Source organism: Cebus imitator, unplaced genomic scaffold, assembly GCF_001604975.1.
Source record: "Cebus imitator isolate Cc_AM_T3 unplaced genomic scaffold, Cebus_imitator-1.0 Scaffold161, whole genome shotgun sequence".
NCBI classification, from domain to species: domain Eukaryota; kingdom Metazoa; phylum Chordata; class Mammalia; order Primates; family Cebidae; genus Cebus; species Cebus imitator.
In genome coordinates, this window is record NW_016107476.1 from 1761722 (window position 1) to 1783880 (window position 22159).

The 22159-nt window shown below is 33.4% G+C and overlaps 1 protein-coding gene across 1 annotated transcript in view; it reads right to left on the reverse strand.

Moving 5' to 3' along the window:
• The window catches only part of ATRNL1 (attractin like 1), an 829354-nt gene that overhangs the window by 511098 nt on the left and 296097 nt on the right, over positions 1 to 22159 (reverse strand). The window contains 1 exon segment of the mRNA XM_017543810.2: positions 6676 to 6728. Coding sequence (XP_017399299.1) covers positions 6676 to 6728 — 53 coding nt within the window.

A 22159-nucleotide genomic window follows, 5' to 3' on the forward strand; every position in this document is an offset into this window, starting at 1 on the left:
TGATTCAAGACAGACATAGTCCCATATTAGGGCACATGGCTTAATTAGAAAAGTACAGGATACCAGCTCTCAATCTTCCTCTCAGCTGAGTAACCTTACAAAGTATCCTTTGGATACTATGTATCCAAAGTACATAACTCAAACTGGAGGACTTGGTGGGAGGTATATGGCCTGTTTATTTCCTTCCTTAAATGTTTTTCTTTTATTATTTTTACAGTGAGTCTATGATTTTACATGACAAGAATAATATAATACTTTTATTTTAAAACATATGAATCAAATAAATTTTTCATCCCTCTTCTTCGTTAACTCAATAGCAACTTCTTTCCTTTCAGCTATTTTAAATTTTCTTATAATCATGTTTATTATCCTTCATGTTGGACTATGCTAAAAGAATAAATAATTCTGAAATAAAAATCTAAATGTACTGGGATACAAGCTTCAGGAAATTTAATAAAAACACTGATGAATCAAAGAACAAGGTTAAAATGCCAAAAATATGATTCATTCATGTCTTATCATATACTGTTCAACTCATCACGTCTACATTCTGTTAAATATAAGAATTTAGATTCTTGGTGTGTATTAAGGTCACTCTGCCCCATTTGCAAATGAAAAAGCCAGATCCTATTTAAATAGCAATTTATATCCAATGGTTAAAGAGTCATATAAACATTCACTAACAAAATGTTTAGTTTAAACAAGAAAATTATTTTATTCAGTTTGAGAACAAGAACCAGAATCATTCTATTAAATATAAGAGTCAATTCAAGTTTTAATTGGTTTCATTGTTTTCTATTACATACCATTTTATGTAATTAAACTGAATTGTCATCTTTTTCAACTTAAATTTCCTACTCTCCCAAAATAGGTAGTTTATTATTACTACAAAATTCTACCATGAACTCTAAATAAAAGAAACTCTAATAAAAGAAATTCAACATAAAACAGTAATTTTTTAAAGAGTAAAAGATGAAATAAAATGTGTTCAATTACTTGGAAATATATCGAAACACAATAATTGGTGGTTTGAGCATTGCAAATTACATGTACTTAAATAATTAGCACAATAGTGACATAAAGTGATGACAGCAGAAAGCGACTATGTATGCTCTACTTTTTGAAATATATCATCTTTATAGCATTTTCATAGTCTAGTCTTTCATTTTAAAGTTTTCTTTATTAAAATTGTTATTACAATTAAAAGAAAGCATTTAAGAAAAAACTATACAACTTCGTGACTACTACTTTTTGTATTTACTAAGAATAAATTCAGTAGTTCAACATTTACAAAGGCCAATCAAATTAGCTAACACTGTCTGAACTTTTTTCCTCCTTTGTGAGGCATGCTTTGTAATATATTTGGTTTTTGGTTTTAAATTGAACTTTGTAAAACTACTAAGTAACTAGGGTACAAATGCTGACATATTACTTTCAATTAAGTTAATACCACATTGTACTCAATTGCTTTAAGTTACAATGTGGACTTGCATGTTAAATTTTGATCTAATCTTGAAAATTAGAATAGTTTCCATTAACACTATTACAAGAGCTACTGTCCTTTTCCTTGTTAAACATCATTTCCTCTCAAACATTAAGCTTTAAAGGTCTCAAAACAAATAGCAAGAGTGCCACCTAGTGCTTTATAATTATGCTTTTGGTATTTCTAAAAGAAAGCCAGGGTCCTGTGTAACCAAGAGACGAGTTGTCCAATAAGGTCACCACTAGCCATATATGGCTACTGACTTGTTGAAAAGTGACTGATTTGAATTAAAATGTGAGGTAAGTACGAAATATAAACTTTGTTTCAAACACTAGTACAAAAAAAGTAAGATATCTCATTAATGATTTAATGACTTTTAAAACTGATTACACATTAAAATAAAAATATTTTAGAGGTGTGAGGCTAAATAAAATGCTTTATTAACATTAATTTTGTTCATTTTCTTTTACTTTTTAAATGAAGCTGCTAGAAAATATAAAATTACATCTGTGGCTCACATCATATTTGTATTGGACAACATTGATATAGATATAGAAGAAAATTATGTTAGTCTTCAATATAAAAGGCTTAGACATTAGTATATTTGTAATAAATTGAGATTATATAATGTGTTGATAATGGTAACTAGTTACTCCTAGAAATTAAAGGCTCAAAAAGATTGAAAAAGAATTTTTAATTTTAAAAAAGCAAACAAAAAATATATCCCTATAAAACAAATCTAGGATATTTGAAATAAGAAAAAACAAAAATAAAAGCTAGAGAATAAAAATAATTTAAATGACATACTAATTGGACAATCTGAGCATCAGTAGGAATAATATTTACACATGGGTTAAAACATGTATGAATCTGTAAGTTCATTAATGACAAAAACTATCATTTTTCAAAGATATTGAGCGAACTTTTATTTTAAATAAAGTAATAAATATATAAAAGTAAGTAAACAAAGGGAATAAATAAAAAATAAAGGGAAAAACTATAACGTTTATCATGCCATTCCTATACAAACTGCAGCAATAAGTTAGCAAACAGCTGATGACAGAATATTTGCTTTCACAGAAGTATTCAAACCAAAACATGAAAAAGAAATTGGAATAACATATTTTCAATCTTGATCAATTAAAATCTAAACCCTGAGCAATGGTGTGTGCCAAGAACACAAGATACACTAATAGACATGATATAACTCTTCTGACAAAACCAAACCATCTATAATTATTATCTTCTCCAAAATCAAATCTAAATTTGATTAAGCCTCTAAATCAGGGTTTCTCAACCTCAATACTATTGATATTTTCGGCCAGATAATTCTTTGCACTGAGGAATTTGCCCTTTTCATGGCATGATGTTTACCAGCATCCCTAGCCTCTACCCATGAGATGCCCCATGGTAACCACAGCCCACTCCCACTTGTGACAAACAAAATGCCTCCAAACACTGTCAAATGTGTCATAAAGGGCAAAAATATCTTAATAAAATTTGAGATTTTATATGCCACATTCTCAATAAAATATTTTTAAAATTAATAATGGTTAAAAAATGTTTTGTGGATTAGAGTAGAGTGGGGATCTAAAACTGTCACGTACTATGCTTCTTACCTGGGAGACAAAATAATCTGTACACCAAACCCCCAACATGTAATTTACCTATACAACAAACCTGCACATGCACCCCTGAACCTAAAAGTTAAAAATAAAAATCACTTTAAAAAGGGAATTAAGAAAATACTTAATTTTTAAAGATAAAAATGGAATTCATAAATCCTGTAGAAAATAATAATGATAATTTTTAAATCTTATAGCAAATGTAGTCAAAACAACAACAAAAAGTATATGAGAAGGAAATTATTAAAGACAAAATCTGAAACTGATGAACTGAAAAACAAAATCTGTAGAAAAGATAAATAAAACCAAAAGCTGATGCTATGAAATAGCAATAAATAAATAAATAAATAAATACCAATTAAAAAGCACTAGACCCAGACATTTTTGTTGAAATACCTGATATTTATTTAAAGTTTTAACCATTCATGTTTTAAAAGAAGACATAAATTGTTTCCAATTAATTTTTAAAAGCTATTACTACAATTGCAGATAGAATACAAAATACTTTTTAAAACTGCAGTCAAAGGTCATTTACTTAGAAAAAAACAACATACAAAAAAGATTATCTTCATTTATACTAAAAATGTTCTAAATTAAAATATAAACCCATAATATTTAGCAGTATCCAAACATTAATATGCCATGACTAACTTTGGTTTAGCCCAGAATGAAAAGATGTTTAACATGAGAAAATCTATTAATGTAACTTAACATTTAACAAGATAAAAGAAAGTTATTCATGGTATGACCTTGTGGCAAAATAAGGTAAGAATTTGCTTAATTTGATGCAAGGAATAGTCCATAAATTATAATAAACACCCTACCTGATAAGGATATGTCTATTATCATCACTGTCATTAAGCACAGAAATAGAGGTCTCAAAACCCCAATGTGGGGAAAAAAATATTGAAAAAGGAATAAAACTGTACTTATTTGCATGTAATATAATTAACTGCATTTAAAAATTAAAGCAAAGAGTTCACCAAAGTTGATGAATATAAGATCAATATGCTAAAATAAATTTTATTTTTATATATCACACGAGTATAAAACAAAATTTTGAAACATACAATTTAAAATAGCAACAAAAACTGAAAAAGAGGATATATTTTACACACCCAAAAAATCATTTTCAAGGCATGAATACATAACATCACGTTCAACATTATTAGTCATGAAAGAAATACAAAACCAAACCACAAACTGTCACTACACACGCTCTAGAATGTTTATGATCAAAGAGACAATGTTGTATTGATGAGGACATCAAGGAACGAAATATCTAGTATCAAAATTTTCTATTATGAATTTAAACATATTACCAACATTCTGAAAAATCATTTGTCAGTTTCTCAAAACGTTAAGCAAAGGCATATCACACAACCCAGATAGAACACTACCCAAGGAATCTACCCAAGGAAAATAAAAACATATGTTCACACAAAGACCATATGAATGTTCATTCACTGCAGCATTTTTTTAAGAAACAAAACTTAGAAAAAATTCCAATGTCCATCAACTTATGAATGGACAGAGAAATGTAGTATATTCATATAATGTATAACGTTTGTTAAATTAAAAATACTAAAATCACTATATTATTAAAGTAAAATAGGAATTCCTGATAATTATCCAAATTAATTCAAGAAATGAATTGAATATAAACACCAATTTCTGATTTTAAAAAATGTACAGCAAAATAGGAATAGAAGGCTTAACTTGATAAAGACAACTAGCAAAAACCTACACTATACCTAATGTTAAAAGACTGAATGCTTTCCCTCTTAGATCAGAAACAAGACAAGAATAAATACTTTCATGTTCACATCTTTTCGACACATTATTAAAGATGCTAGCTAAAGCAATAAGGCAGAAAAAAAGAAATAAAAGGCATCAAGACAGGGAAAGAAGAAATCCAACCACCATTATTTGCAGAAAACATTGTATGTATAAAAATTCTGAGAGAATCTACAAAAAATGGTACTATATGTAAAATGTGAATTTTGCAAAGCTACAGGATGCAAAACCAATATAAAATCAATTATAAATGCAAGAAACAATCAGAAATGAATATTTTAAGCTATCATTATCAATAGCATAATAAATTTACAATATACAAAAAATAAATCTGACAAAAAAGTGAAATATTTGTACAGTTGTAACTATAAAATATTAATAATTGAAAAATTGAGAAAAATAAAAAATACAATAATTCCAGATTCACTATATTTAACATGTCAATTCTTCCCAAATTCATCAATAAATTAAACAAAATCACAAAACAAATTATAGCATTTTTTTGGAAAACCAAAAGGCAGATTCTAAAACTCACGTGCAAATGCAAAAAAAAAAAAAAAAAAAAAAAAAAAAAAAAAAAAAAAAAAAAAAAAAAAAAAAAAAAAAGGAGTAGGAGTAGCCAAAACAAGTTTGAAAAGGAAGAACAAAGTTGGAGAATACTAATCAATTTCAAGACTTACAAAATCACACTAATTAAAAGGTGCTACATTTGCATAAAAACAAGCAAATAGATTAATGAAAAAGAAAAGGGTCCAACAACAGACCCACACATTTAGAGACAACTGATTTTCAGCCAAGGTGCACAGGAATTAATTCATCAATTAAAATATAGTCCTTATATAAAGTATGCTTGAACATTTAAATGTTTACATGGAGAAAAAAGAACTTCAATCCATCACCTACTATATATACAAATATTAATTCAAAATGAACCATATATCTAAGTGGAAATCTTAAAAATAATATTTCTACCAAAACCTGAGGAAAATCATAGTGATCTGTTAGGCTAAGAGTTCACAAAACAACAAATTGATAAGTCAAGCTTCATCTAAATTAAAATCTGCTCTTCAAAAAAAATAGTGTTAAAAGGGTAAAAAAACAAGTGACAAACTAGGAAAAAATATTTGCAAGTCATATATCTGATAAATGACTTGTATCTAGAATGAAATATATGGAAAATTCATTAATATAAAAAAAAATCCAACAAGTAGGCAATGGATTTCAACAGACCCTTCATCAAGTAAAACATACAGATGGAAAACAGTCCTATGAAAAGATGCTTAACATCATTAGTAATTAGGAAAATGCATATTAAAATGAGAGTTAGATACTATTACACACGTATTAGAATGGTTAAAGCTTGGACTAACTCTAAAAACAGGTTGTAAAATGTGTAAGAATAGAAACTCTCACACACTGCTAATGGGAATATAAAATGGTACAACCATTTGGGGAAACAGCATTTGGCTGTTTCTAGTCCATCTTAATGAAAAAAATAACATTAAAATCACATGAGTTTACTCAAGTTGTATACTTTCTATGTTCAGAAAAATCTATTGATCTATTGCTATTTTACAGAGTAGAAAAAATGCACCAAATATAATTACAAGAATATATTTCTTAGCAATATACATGAAGTTGTATTATAAGATTTAAGAAACAGAAATTGTGAGGTATTAATGACAATTTGAATTATTAAAGATGAACTTTATTATTTGAAACTAATAATATGCACCAATTATTTAAAATGAAAAATACACAAATACTTACAATAACATGTTCCTCTAAGTGGATTACCAACATAGCGATTTTCAGAGTCACATCTGCAGAAACACAAAATCTCATTTACTATTAAACAATGCAAAAGCCTCATGTTTTTCTTCAAGCAAAAAAGTGTTTATACTCTACATCAAAACATCTTTAAAACTGATAGTTGCTCGTAAGCAACTTTAGCAAAGTCTCGGGATACAAAATCAATATGCAAAAGTCACAACATTCCTATACACAAATAATAGACAAACAGAGAGCCAAATCATGAGTGAATTCCCATTCACAACTGCTACAAAGAGAATATAATACCTAGGAATACAACAAAAAAGGGATGTGAAGGACCTCTTTAAGGACAACTACAAACTACTGCTCAAGAAAATAAGACAGGACACAAACAGATGGAAAAACCTTCTATGCTCATTGTTAGGAAGAATTAATTGTGTGAAAATGACCATACTGCCCAAAGTAATTTATATATTCAATGCTATCCCCATCAAGCTACCATTGACTTTCTTCACAGAATTGGAGAAAACACCTTAAACTTCGTATGAAACCAAAAGAGCCCACATAGCCAAGACAATCCTAAGGAAAGAAAAAAATCAAAGCTGGAGGCATCACACTACCTGACTTCAAACTACACCACAATGTTACAGTAATCAAAACAGCATGGTACTGGTACCAAAACAGATCTAGAACAATGGAACAGAACAGAGGCCTCAGAAGTAACATCACACATCTACAACCATCTGATCTTTGACAAACCTGTCAAAAACAAGCAATGGGGAAAGCATTCTCTATTTAATAAATGGTGTTGGGAAAACTGGCTAGCCATATGAAGAAAGCTGAAACTGGATCCCTTCCTTACACCTTACACAAAAATTAACTCAAGATAAATTAAAGATTTAAACCTAAGACCTAACACCATAAAAACCCTAAAAGAAAACCTAGGCAATATCATTCAGGACATAAGCATAGGCAAGGACTTCATGACTAAGATGTCAAAAGCAATGGCAACAAAAGCCAAAATAGGCAAATTGTATCTAATTAAATTTAAAAGCTTCTACACAGCAAAAGAAACTATCATTAAAGTGAACCAGCAACCAACAGAATGGGAAAAGTTTTTTGCAATCTACCCATCTGACAAAGGACTAATAACAAGAATCCACAAAGAACTTAAAGAAATTTATAAGAAAAAAACAAACAACCCCATCAAAAAGTGGGCAAAGGATAAGAACAGATACTTTCAAAAGAAGACATTTATGCAGCCAACAAACATATGGAAAAAAACACATCATCACTGCTCATTAGAGAAATGCAAATCAAAACCACATTGAGATCCCATCTCACGCCAGGTAGAATGGCAATCATTTAAAAATCAGAAGACAACAGATGCTGGAGAGGATGTGGAGAAATAGGAAAGCTTTCACACTGTTGGTGGGAGTGTAAATTAGTTCAACCATTGTGGAAGACAGTGTGGCATTTCCTCAAGGATCTAGAAATAGAGATAGCATTTGACCTAGCAATCCCATTACTTGGTGTATACCCAAAGGATTATAAATCACTCTATTATAAAAAACACATGCACACATATGTTTACTGCAGCACTGTTCACAATAGCAAAGACCTGGAACCAAACCAAATGCCCATCAATGATAGACTGGATAAAGAAAATGTGGCACATATACACCATGGAATACTACACAGCCATAAAAAAGGACAAGTTCATGTCCTTTGCAGGAACATGGATGAAGCTGGAAATCATCATTCTCAACAAACTGACACAAGAACAGAAAATCAAACACTGCATGTTGTCACTCATAAGTGGGTGTTGAGCAATGAAAACACATGGACACAGGGAGGAGAACATTACACACCTGGGCCTGTTGGGGGGTGGGGGTCCTAGGGGAGGGATAGCAGGAGGTGGAAGAATTGGGGAGGGATAACATTAGGAGAAATATCTAATGTAAATGACGGGGGGATGGATGCAGCAAACTACTATGGCACGTGTATACCTATGTAACAAATCTGCATGATGTGCACATGTACCCCAGAACTTAAAGCATAATTTGAAAAAAAATGAAATTTCAAAACACATCTTTGAAAGAAAGAATTAATTATAAAAATATTTATATATGAGATAAACTAAGAGATGAAATAGTGAAGAAAAAGAAAATAAACATACATGATAGGCATATAAGGAATGTTAAAAGGCAGATGAGACATAATTATGAGCTTTGGGATATATATCCTTCCTTAATAAAGAGAAAAAGTGAAAGTCTGAAATAAGATACCGATATATTCTTAGGCAGAAGGAAATTCAGGGAATTCATAAATCCACATTATTTTCATACTTGCAGTATTCTTTGAAATTAACATATTTTCTCCAGTTTCTGTACCAATTAATCTGTATTTTTAAAGACAGATCTCTTCTGGTAAATAACAGGGAAAAAAGGTTTCTCTAACCCATACAAAGTTGACTAATATAGATTAAATTCAGGAGCTCAAACTTTGAATTCACATAAACAGATTTTTTAGAAGTGAAAGAACATATGAGCATTTGTGCTCATGAACTCTTATGTTAAATTCATAAAAATTTTAACTAGTTAACTGTAGCAGTGGGAAAAAATCATAAGTATTTTTGAAGTTCACAAAATCTTTTTTGCCAAATAAAATTGACAATGTCTAATACAGATATGGCATAGTTTTGCATAATGATATTTCTTGGAACATCCTACAAAATAAATTATTATAAAATTTATGCACCAGGGTAACTTAATAAAGTGACTTAATATTTAAATAATATAAATTATATTTGCATATAAATACTTATTACATACATATTTTATATAAATATATTACATGTATTTAAACTCTAGTTAAAAGTTTAAAGAGGTAAAAGAGTCTAAAATGTCTTCACTTTTTCAGAAGAGTTCATAAGAACAGGAATAGTGGGATACATATAGAATGACAAGTCAAATAGTGAAAAATTAGAGGCTAAATAATCAGATTATACTCTCAATGCATTTGTCAATCATGTGATTGCTAGAAAAGTGAGTTGAAGAGTAAATATTACTGGATATTAATTATAAAATTAAAGCAGAAATATAATAATCCTTTATAACATTAACTCTATGAAACAAAGAACCTCTATGAAACAAAAGAAGTTTGGGTGTTAGGTTTTCTGTGATATTTCCAAACACCACTTTTAAAATTTTGTCATTGATTTTAGTTTTCTGGCTTTAGAAATATGTAATAGAGAAGCAGAAAGTATGCTTTTTCCCAGTATAAAGAAACTGTTCTCTCATATTTAGAAATATGCAATAGAGAATCAGAAATGTATTCAAAGTAAAGTTAGAACCTTTATTTTAACTGTAACTTTGTATAAATTGACCAATCTCTCCCCATTCCACCCTCCCCATACCCTTCCAAACCTCTCAAAACCTTCCCAAGCTTCCCATATCCACAATTCTACTCTCAACTTCTGTGAGATCAGTCTTTTTAGATTCTACATATAAGTGAGATCACGCAGCATTTGTTCTTCTGTGCTTGACTTATTTTACATAATATAATGTCCGTTAGGTTCATGCAAGTTGTGTTTCAAATGACAGGATTTCATTATATTTTATGGATAAAATACATTCCAAAAATATATCACATATTTTTATCCATTCATCTCTTGATGGAGACTTAGATTGATTCCATATCTTGTGAATAGTGCTGCAGTAAACATAAGAGTTCGTATATATCTTCAAAATTCAAATTTCAATTCCTTTGAATAAATATCCAGTAGTGAGATTATTGGATCATATTGTCATTCCTATTTTTAATTTTTTCAGAAATTTCCATACTGTTGTCCACGAATGTCTGTATTAATGTGCATTTCCACCAACGGTGTATGGAAGATCCTCTTTCTCCACAACCTCGCCAGTATTTGTTATTTTTTGTCTATTTCACAATAGCCATTCTACCTAGCATGTGGTGATATATCATCGTGATTTTGATTTACATTTTCCTAGTGATGAGTGATGCTGAGCTTTTTCTTCATTTATCAACAGGCCATTGGTATGTCTTCTTTCGAGAAATGTCTATTCAGATCTTTAGTCCACTTTTTACTATTTGTGGGGGTTTTTTTAGCTATTAAGTTGTTTGGGTTCCTAACACATCTGGATATTAATTCCTTGTCAGAGGCACAGTTTGCAAATATTTTCTCCCATTCTATAGGTTGTCTCTTTGCTCTGTTGATTACTTCCTTTGCTATGCAGAAGTTTTTATTTTAATGTAATCCCATTTCTCTATTTTTGCTTTTGTTGCCTTTGCTTTTGAGGTCTTTTCCAAAACAAACAAACAAAATCCTTCCCCAGAGAAATGTAATAAGTGTTCCCTCCATTTTCTCTTCTAGTAGTCTCGCAGTTTGAGGACTTACATTTAAATCTTTAATCCATTTTGATTTGATTTTTTGTAAGTGGTGACAGATGGGGTCTATTTTCATTCTTCTTAATGAAACATTTTTCCCAGTCTAATTTATTAAAGAAACTATTCTCTCCCTAATGTGTATTCTTTGCACTTTTGCCAAAAATCAGATGGCTATATACACATATTTGTTTCTCGGTTCTTTACTCTATTCCATCAGTTTGTGTACCTTTTTAAATTTTTTTTTTTTTTTTTTGTTTTTTTTTTTTTTTTTTTTTTTTTTTTTTTTTTTTTTTTTTGGAGACCAGGGTCTCACTCTGCTGCCTATCCTGGAATGCAGTGCAGCCTCCATCTCCTCATCTTAGGTGATTCTCCCACCTCAGCCTCCCTAGTAGCTGGAACTACAGGCACACACTACCATGCCTGGCTAGCTTTTTGTATTTTTCATAGAGACAGGGTTTTGCAGTGTTCGCCAGGTTGGTCTCCAACTCCTGGACTCAAACAATTTGCCCACCTCAGCCTCCCAAAGTGCTAGGATTACAGTTTTGAGTCACTGCACCTGGCCAATTTTTAATTTTTAATGTTTATGGGTACATAGTGTGTTTATTTGTGGGGTACATGAGACATTTTAAAACAGACATACATTGTATAATAATGACATCAGGGTAAGAGGGAACTCCATCACCTCAAAGCTTTATCATTTCTCAGTGTCACAGACTTTCCAATTATACTGTTTTAGTTATTTTTAAATGTATAATAAGTTGTTATTTCATTTTATTTTTCTTTTTATTTTAGGTTTATTTTTGGTTATATTAGAGGTACAAACACAGATTTGTTACACAGGTAAATTGTGTGTCACAGAGGTTTGGGGCACAGATTATTTCACCACACAGGTAATAAGCATAATACTTGAGAGGTGTTTTATCAAACTTCACCCTCCCTTTCTCCACCCCCAAGTAGGCCCTGGTGTCTGTTGTTCCTTTCTTTATGTTCATCTATGTACACGATGTTTAGCTCCAACTAAAAAGTGAGAACATGTAGTATATCGTTTTGTTTCAGTGTTAGTTCACTTAAGATAATAGCCTCCAGCTCCATCCATGTTGCAGTCAAAAACATGATCTTGTTCTTTTTTATAGCTGCATACTGCTCAATGGTAAATGTATACCACATTTTCTTCATCCAGTCTACCATTGATGACCAACCAGGTTGATTTCATGCTTTTCTATTGTAAATAGTACTGTGATGAATATATGTGTGCATGTGACTTTATGGTACAATGATTTATATTCCTTTGGGTATATACCCAATAATGAGATTGCTAGGTCAAATGGTAACTCTGCTCTGAGTTCTTTGGGAAATTTCCAAACTGATTTCCACAATGCTAACCTAATTTACTTTCCCACCAGCAATGTATAAGCATTCCCTTTTCTCTGCAACCTTCCTAGCATTTTTTTTTTTTTTTAATAATCCCCATTCTGACTGGTGTGAGATGGTGTCATATTGTGGCTTTGATTTGCATTTATCTACAAGTTAGTGATACTGAGCATTTTTTCACATGCTTCTTGGCCACATATTATCTTCTTCTGAAAAGTGTGTATTCATGAACTTTGCTCACTTTTTAATGGAGTTGTTTTTTGCTTGTAGATTTGTTTAGGTTCCTTATAGACTGTAGATATTAGATCCCTGTGAGATGCATAGTTTGCAAATACTTTCTCCTATTTTGTAGAATGTCTGTTTACTCTGTTGGTAGTTTCTTTTGCTGTGTAGAAGCTCTTCAGTTTAATTAGGTACCATTTGTCAATTTTTTTGTTGTTGTTGCAATTGCTTTTGGCATATTCATCATGAAATCTTTGCCAGCTCTTATGTCCAGAATGGTATTTCCTAAGTTATCTTTCAGGGACTTTTTAGTTTTGGGTTTCACATTTAAGTCTTTAATCCATCTTGAGTTGATTTTTGTATACGGTCTAAGGAAAAGGTCCAGTTTCAATCTTCTGCATATGGATAGCCAGGTTATCACAGCACCATGTATTTAATAGGGAGTACTTTTATCACTACTTGTTTCTGTCAGCTTCATTGAAGACTAGATGGTTGTATGTGCCCAGAATTATTTCTTGGCTCTCTATTCTGATCCATTGGTCTATCTGTCTCTGTTTCTGTAAGTTCCACCCCATTTTGGTTATCATAGCCTTGTAATATAGTTTGAAGTCAATTAACACTATACCCCCAGGTTTATCCTTTTTGCTTAGTATTGCCTTGGCTACTTAAGCTCTTTTTTAATTCCATATGAATTTTAAAATAGTTTTTTTCCAATTATGTAAAGAATGTCATAGTTAGTTGGATAGGAATAACAGCATGCTGTCTTGGTTCCTCTTGCCTTGTAGTAGATTTTGAAGTCAGGTAGTGCAATGCCTCCAATTTGTTCCTTCAGCTGAAGATTGCTTTGGCCATTTGGGGCGTTTTTTGGTCCCCTATGAATTTCAGAATTGTTTTTTCTATTTCTGTGAAGAATGTCATTTATATTATTATAGAAATTGCATTGATTCTGTAGGTCACTTTGGATAGTATATATATTTTTAAAATATTAATTCTTTCAATCTTTAAAAACAGAATGTCTTTCCATTAATTTGTCTCTTCTTCAACTCCTTTAATCAATGTTTTACAGTTTTTATTGTAGAGATCTTTCACCTCCTTGGTTAAATTAATGCCTCAGTAATTTTTTTTAGGTACTTTAGGTGGAATAGCTATCTTGATTTCTTTTTCAAACAGTTTGCTGTTGACATATAGAAATGCTACTAAATTCTGTACATTGATTTTGTATCCTGCAACTTTACTAAATTGATGTGTTAGTTGTAAGAATATTTTCATAAAATTTGTACGGTTCTCTAAGATCATGTTAACAAATATGAACAATTTGAATTTGTCCTTTCTAATTTGGATGTCCTTTATTTCTTTCAGTTTCCTAACTGTTCTTCCTAGGAATTCCAGTACTATGTTGAATAGAAGTGGTTAAAGTGGGCATTGTTGTATTGCTTCAGCATTCAAAGGGGAAGCTTTCAACTTTTCCGTTTGGTATGACGTTAGCTATGGATGCATATATGCACATATATAATCTTTATATGTTGGGGTATGTTCCCTCTACATCTAATTTTTCAGGGGTTTTATCATGGAGGAATGTTAAATTTTATCTAATTATTTTATAGCATCTATTGATATGATCCTATGGTTTTTGTCCTTCTTCCTAGTAATGTGATGCATCACATTTATTGATTTTTGTGTGTTGAGCTGTCCTTTCATTACTGGGATGAATTTCACCTAATCATGCTCAATGATCTTATGATGTGTTGTTGGATTCAGTTTGCTAGTACTGTATTACAGGTTTTTGTATCTCTAGCCATCAGAAATATTGGCCTGTAGTTTCTTTTTAGGTTTTGTCCTTGTCTAGTTTTGTTATCAGGATAATGCTGACCTCATAGAATGAGTTTGGAAGAATGCCCTCTACTTCCATTTTTTGGAATAGTTTGAGAATTGGTATAAATTCATTTTTAAATATTTGCTAGAATTTACCAATGAAACAATCAGGTCCTGGACTTTTGTTTGATAGGAGGCTTTGTTTTACTGACTCAGTCTTGTATCTGATTATTGGTCTGTTCAGGTTTTCTATTCCTTCATGATCCAATCTTAGTAAGATAAGCTATAAGAAATTTATTCATTTCTTCTAGGTTTTTAAATTTGTTGGTGTATCATTGTTCATTATAGTCTCTAATGATCCTAAAGAAGACATTGTGATGTGTTCTTTCTCATTTCTGATTTCATTCATTTGAGTCATTCTTTTTTTCTTAGGCTAGCTAAAGGTTTGTCAATTTTGTTTCTTATTTCAAAAACCAACTCGTCATTTTCTAGATCCTTTGTATTTTTTTAATCTCTATTTCCTTTATTTCTGCTCTGCTCTTTATTATTTCTTTCCTTCTCCTAATTTTGGGCTTACATCATTCTTGTTTTCTAGGTCCTCAAGGTGCAACATTAGGCTGTTTAGGTATTTTGAAGTATTTGTACTTTTTCAAATAGGTGACTATTGCTATAAACTTCCCTCTAAAAACTGTTTTTGCTATATCCTATAGGTTTTGGTATGTATTTCCATTTTGATTTGTCTCAAGAAATGTTTTAATTTCCTTTTTTATTTATTCATTGGCTAGTTTAATTTCCATGGATGTGTACAGTTTCCAAAGTTCCTCCTGCTATTGATTTTAGCTTTATTCTACAGTGGTCAGAAAAAAAAATACTTGATATGACTTTGATTTTTAAAAATTTGAGGCTGGGTATAGTGGTTCATGCCTGTAATCCCAGCACTTTGGGAGGCCAAGGTGGGTGGATCATCTAAGGTCAGGAGTTCGAGACCAGCCTGGCCAACATGGTGAAACCTCATCTCTACTAAAAATACAAAAATTAGCTGGGCATGGTGGTAGGCACCTGTAATCTCAGTAACTAGGAGATGGAGCTTGCAGTGAGCCAAGATCACGCCATTGCACTTCACCCCAGGCTGACAACAGTGAAACTTCATCTCAAAAAAAAAAATTGTTAAGGCATGTTTTGTGGCCTTATGTATAATCTATCCTAAAGAATGTTATATGTGCTGTTGAGAAGACTGTGCCTTCTGCAGCTGTCATGATGGAATGCTTTGTAAATGTCTGTTAGGTCCATTTGGTCAAGAGTGTTGTCTGACACTGAAGATTCTGATTGATTTCCTGTCTGGATGATCTGCGTATTGCTGAAAGTGGAGTGTTAAAGTTCCCTACTATTATTATATTGCAGTCTATCTCTCTCTTTAAATCAATTAATATTTGCTTTATATATATAGGTCCTCTGCTACTGGGTACATATATGTTTATAATTGTATCTGCTTGCTGCATTGATCTTGTTGGTATTATATAATGGCCTTGTTTGTCTCTTTTTACAGTTTTTAACTTAAAGTCTATTTTTTTCATATAATTACAGCTACTTCTGTTTTTTTTGGGGTTCCATTTACATTAAATAGCTTTTCCCATCCATTTACTGTCAATCTATGAATGTTGTTATAGGTAAAGTAAGTCTCTTTTAGGCAACATAGTTTGGTCTTATTTTTCTATCCATTCAGCTTCTGTCTTTTAATTGAATAATTTAAACCATTTACATTTAAGGTAATTATTGGTCTGTAAAGGCTATCACCATTATGTTACTTGTTTTCTAGTTACTTACAATGTAAGTAACCTTTAAGTTTGAAGAGGTCTCTTTAGCATTGCTTACAGAATTGGTCTGGTAGCCAATATTGTGGTTTTGATTTGTCTGAATAAGTCTTTCTCTCCTTCATTTTTAAAATATTTCTTTTATATTCAGTCCCCTTAGAAACTCTAGAAGGCCCCCTGAAGAAGGATGAGCAAAAAAAAAGCTAGACTAGGAAGACTGGAATAAACGCCTAAGGTACCAGAGACTGGGCCTAAGCTGATGGAGACATGATCTTTCAGACAGCTTTTGTTTTGTCTGCAAAAGTCTTTCTCTCCTTCATTTTTAAAATACTTTTTCTGGCAATAGTATTCTTCATTAACAGGTATTTTCCTTCCACATTCTGAATATACTGTCACATTCCCTCTAACCCCAAAAGGTTTCTGCTGAGAAATTTGCTGCCAGCTGTATTAGGTCTCTCTTATATGTTATTTGCTTCTTTTTTCTCACTTCTTTCTAGATCCTCTCTTAAGTCATTTATCTTTGTGAGTTTAATTGTGATATGCCTTGTGGTATTCTTACTTAGATTGAATCTGATTGGTGACCTTTGACCTTGCCATAATTGGATATTCACATCTTCCGCCAGGCTTGAAAAGTTTTGTTATTATTTTTAATAAGCTTTTGGCTCCTTTGTCTTTCTCAACTCCTTCTTGAATTCTAATAACCCACATGTGTTCTTTTATGTTATCCCCTAGATCTGGTAAGCTTCTTTGGCCCTTTTCATTCTTTTGCTCCTTTCTCCTTTGGCTATGTTCTCAAATAGCCTACCTTTGAACTTACTAATTCTTTCTTCTGTTTGATCTATTGTGCTGATGACGCTCTCTGTTCTGTTTTTATTTCATTCATTGTATTTTATTTCACTCATTCATTTCATTCACCTCCAGGATTTCCACTTGTTTTTTATTATTAATATTTCAATCTCTTAAGTTTATTTCATGGATTTCTGATTGCTTCTCTGAATTTTACTGAAGTTTGAGCTCAGTAAATTTATTAAGCTTCCTTAAAACAGCAATTTTGAATTATTTGTCTGAAAGATCAAATGTCTCCATCACTTTAGGGCCAATCTCTGGCACCTTATTTTGTCTGTTTGGTTAGATTAGATTTCCATGAATGATTTTGATGCTTATGGACCTGCAACAATGTGTGTGCATTGAGAGATTAGGTGCTTATTCCAGTCTTCCTAGTCTACCTTTGTTTGTGTTCATCCTTCTTCAGAAGGCCTTCTGGGGTTTCTAAGGGGACTGACTGTTGTGTTCCCTTAGCCCATAACCACTGCAACTCCCTAAACAGTAGAGGGAAGCCTAAGCCCAGATCTGCCATAAGTTTCACAAGGGCTCCAAGGTTGGCAGGACTCTCCAGGGCAGATGGATCTAAGGAAGATCCAAGGAGGGTAGCTGGGCTGTGTGGGAAAGGTGGCCAGGAAACCTAGCCCAGAAGACTATCCCAGTGCCCCAGACAATCATGCTTCCCAGCAGGTCTCTGAACAGATGAAGTATGTTATCAGCTGCAGCAGGAGGGGTCAAATATGAGCCTGGGTCCCCTCAGAATCTACTGCAGGACAAAGTTTGGAGAGCCTACCTCAATTCCTCAAATGGTTGTACATCTCCTAGCAGGTTCCTGCACAGATATGATAGTTACTCGACTACAGTGGGGGGATCTGGGGATAAGACTGGATCTCCCAGGATCTGCTGTGAGATGGCAACTTGAGATCTACTGAAAAACAGGTTTGGTGAGCCTATCAAGGAGGCTCAGACTAACAGTCTGCAGGATATAGGCAAGTCTCCCTCTGGGGTTTTGTGTCAGCAGTTCTGTGCTGGGAACCCAACTGAAGAGGGTTGGAGTCTGCTGAGACTCCATTCACTGCTGAGAATGATATCAGTGGGCAAACAAGCCTCTTACACTAGTGTACACAATTCCTCCTAGGCCTCTTGGAAGCTGATTTTAGTTGCAGGCTCAAGGTCAAATAGGGCTGCAGTCAAATCCCTTGGGGAACAGGGCCATTTCTAGGCATGAACCTGGAAGCACAATTAATGCAACTGTGAGCTGGGTTCCAGTTTGCATTCTGAAAACAACCCTCTTGGGTCTTGGGCTCCACTGAGCTTTCATACCCTCCTACCTGACTCCTGAAGCTCCTGCCAGTGCCTTTGACAGTAGATAGTTGCAGAATTCTTGTTGTCGTGAGAATATATTAGCAGGTTATCTCCTATTCTGCCATCTTGCTGGCATCACTCTCCCTCTAATGTTCTTAAAGTGATAAGACTCAGATGTTGACTTTAAAAGCTAAAGGATACAAACTCATTTCTCTAATATGCAAGTTATAACATTTTCTTTTTTGTTAACAATATTTGGTTTATTCAAATTACATAATCTTATATTGAACTGAAAATTACTGTAATATATTTACCTTTAACACAGTATAAGTTTTACACAGGAATGGTTGAAATTTTATTTTCTCTAAATTACAGATTTCTTGGAAGGAAGAAATTATATGTTCTTGTGTAGGAAGTAACTTTGAAATCCCAGTTCTAAGCTTTCAATAGCCAAGCACATATCAACACCACCCTGTTAAGAATTAAACTGAAAGGCTTTGCAGAGTTTTGGAAGGTGTCCAATGCAAGAACTACATTCTCTATTAAATATTTATAGCTAAAAAAGCAAATTAGAAACATATTATCTAAAATGGTTTATATTAACAAATTTTTTTGAAATAATTTTGAATGTATTCAAAGGGTTTTCAAATTTTGTAAGTTAAATTTAAACACCAAGTTTTGGTAGTCCATGTGTCATTTAAGGAAACACAGGTACCTCCAAACAGCTAATGAAATAAATATTTTCAATAAAAATATAACAATATGATATTGGGCATGAAACTCAGATTGAAAATCACAAAAGTAGATGTAAATAAATGGAAAGACATTCTTTATTATTTAGTAGGACACCTCAACATCATCAGAATAGCAATTAATTTCAAAGATAATCTTTAGTGTGATTCAATGAAAACTCCAATGAGATTTTATAGGAGCTGGAAAAGTTGATCTCAATGTTTATAGACAAAAGTGAACATACAAGAATACAGGTAGTTAGAAAAACACTGAAAAAGAATAGCTTTGAAGAGAGGTAGACTTAAAACCTATTAAAATATACTCAAGGTCTCTATAATTAAATAAATATGGTACCAGCACATAAATAGACCAAATGTATACAGTAGGAATTCCAGAAACAGGCTCAAATATCACATACTAAAAATCTAGTAAATGATAAAAGTGTTATCTTTAATGACTGGAGTAAGACAGCTCAAATATCACATACTAAAAATCTAGTAAATGATAAAAGTGTTATCTTTAATGACTGGAGTAAGACAGTCCTCATATAAATGGTATTAAGACAACTTGATAACTGTTGTAAAACTATCAAATCAGATCCAATCCTCATGCCACACAAAATAAAACTCTAAATGAAGCACAAATCTAAATGTACAAAATAAAATTTTTGACATATTAAAAAAAGGTAGGTTAATTACACTGTAACCTGCATATAATAAAAGCCTTCCTAAGTATGAATAAAATTACATATGCAAATTTTTAAAGACTAAGAAATATGAATATATTAAGATAACTGCATAGCAAAAAAAAATGTGCAATTAGTACAGTCAAGAAACACATGACATATAGGGAGAAAATATCTGCAACTTTTATCTCACTGAAAAAGAGCCTATCAAGGAGCTATAATCCTTAATTTATAAAGAACTCTTTAAAAATAAGGGGGAAATGAATAATTTTATAGAAAACTGGCAAAAGACATGAAGAGACAATTCACAAAAGTGATATAAAAATGGGTCTTAACCACATGAAAAGATATTCAAGTTCACTTATAATAATGGAAATATACATGAAAACTACCCCAATTATTCTCCACAAGATTGGCAAAATTTCAGGTGCATAGCAATATATCCTGCTTATGAGCCTGTAGATAAATAAGCCATCCCAATTTGAATAGTAAGAATAGAAAATGACAAAATTCCTATGGAGGACAACATGACATTATCTAAAAAACTATATATGCATCTATTCTTAGACCCAACAATCCCAGTGAAAGGAATTTACTCTTAAGAAAAACCTCCAATCCAGGATCCAAGATGGCCATTTAGGAACAGCTCAGGATTGCAGCTCCCAGTGAAAGCGCAGAGGGTGAGTGGACGCCGCATTTTTATTGCCCACAGACTAGGAAATTCCCAGGCAGAGGAGCTCCATGGATCGCCAGTGCGGCTGTGTCGGCCGGCACCATTGCTTTGCCCCGCGCGGCTGCTTTGCCCCATGCAGCTGCTTTGTCAGCACCCTGGCACAGCGATTCTCTGTACAAAATACACTGGTCCAGGTGCTCTTTTGGCTGGCAATTGGAGCCACGGGAAGTCGCCCATTCAGGGGACTGAACAGGGAACCAGGACAGTAGATTCCAGGGCAAAAAAAGTGCCACGAATCTCAGTGCCGCTGTTTAAGCCAGCGCAGTGAGTCGCCGCACAGGAATACACACAGATCCCGGCGCCTCTTCAACAGGTGACTGGAACACCAACTTAAAAAACAACAAAAAAAAGACTCTGAGGCAGGGAGCCAGGCGGTCAGGCTCGGATGGTCCCACCCCCACAAAAGAAAAGCAATCAGAAACTCTACATGGAGAGTTTCACAGCAAGCGCAGCTGAACCCGGGAGGGTCCAGCTCTGTTGGGGAGGAGCATCCGCCATTACCGAGGCAGCCCACCACTACGGAGTCAGCCAATGCTGAGGCAGCCCGCCATTGCCAAGGCAACCTGCCATTGCTGATGCAGCCAGCCATTGCCAAGGCAACCCACCACTACAGAGAGACTCCGCCTTAACAGAGGCAGGCCACCATTGCCAAGGTAGTTCTAACTACACCCATATAAACAGGACTGCAGGGAAGTTCACTCGGCAGCTGGGTGGAGCCCACAGCAGCTCAGCAAAGCCTCTACAGGCAGACAGTGACTAGGCTGCCTCCTGGCTGGACAGGGCAGCTATGAAGGAAAAAAAAAAAGAAGGCAGCAGCATAACGGAAATTCATGAATAAAGCCCTAAATCCCTGGGACACAGCACCTGAGAACAAAAAGCGGTTTATGAGTTCTGCTGCAGCAGACCTAAACGTACCTACCCAGCAGCTCTGAATGAACAACGGAGCTCACAGCTCAGCATTTGAGCTCCTATAAAGAACGGACTGTCTCCTCAAGCAGCTCCCTGACTCCTGTATATCCAAAAAGCCACCTCATAAAGGAGTGATCAGACTGACACTTGGCAGGTACCCTTCTGGGACAAATATAGCAGAAGAAGAAAACTGGTAACAACCCTCACTGTTCTGCAGCTGCTGAAGGTGATCCCCAGGCAAGCAGGGCCTGGAGCGGACCTCAGCAGACCTACAGCAGAGGGGCCAGACTGTCAGAAGGAAAACCAAGAAACAGAAATAACCTCATCATCAACAAACAGAACGTCCACTCAGAGACCCAATCTGAAAGCCAGCAACTACAAAGACGACAGGTGGATAAATCCGTAAAGATGGGAAGAAACCAGTGCAAAAAGGATGAAAACACACGAAACCAGAACACCTCTCCACCTACAAGGGATCACAACTCCTCAACAGCAATGGAACAAGGTTGGTTGGAGAACGAGTCTGATGAAATGACAGAATCAGACTTCAGAAGGTGTGTAGTAAGAAACTTCTATGAACTAAAAGAACATGTTCTAACCCAATGCAAAGAAACTAAGAACCTTGAAAAAAGATTTGATGAAATGCTAACAAGAATGGACAAAATAGAA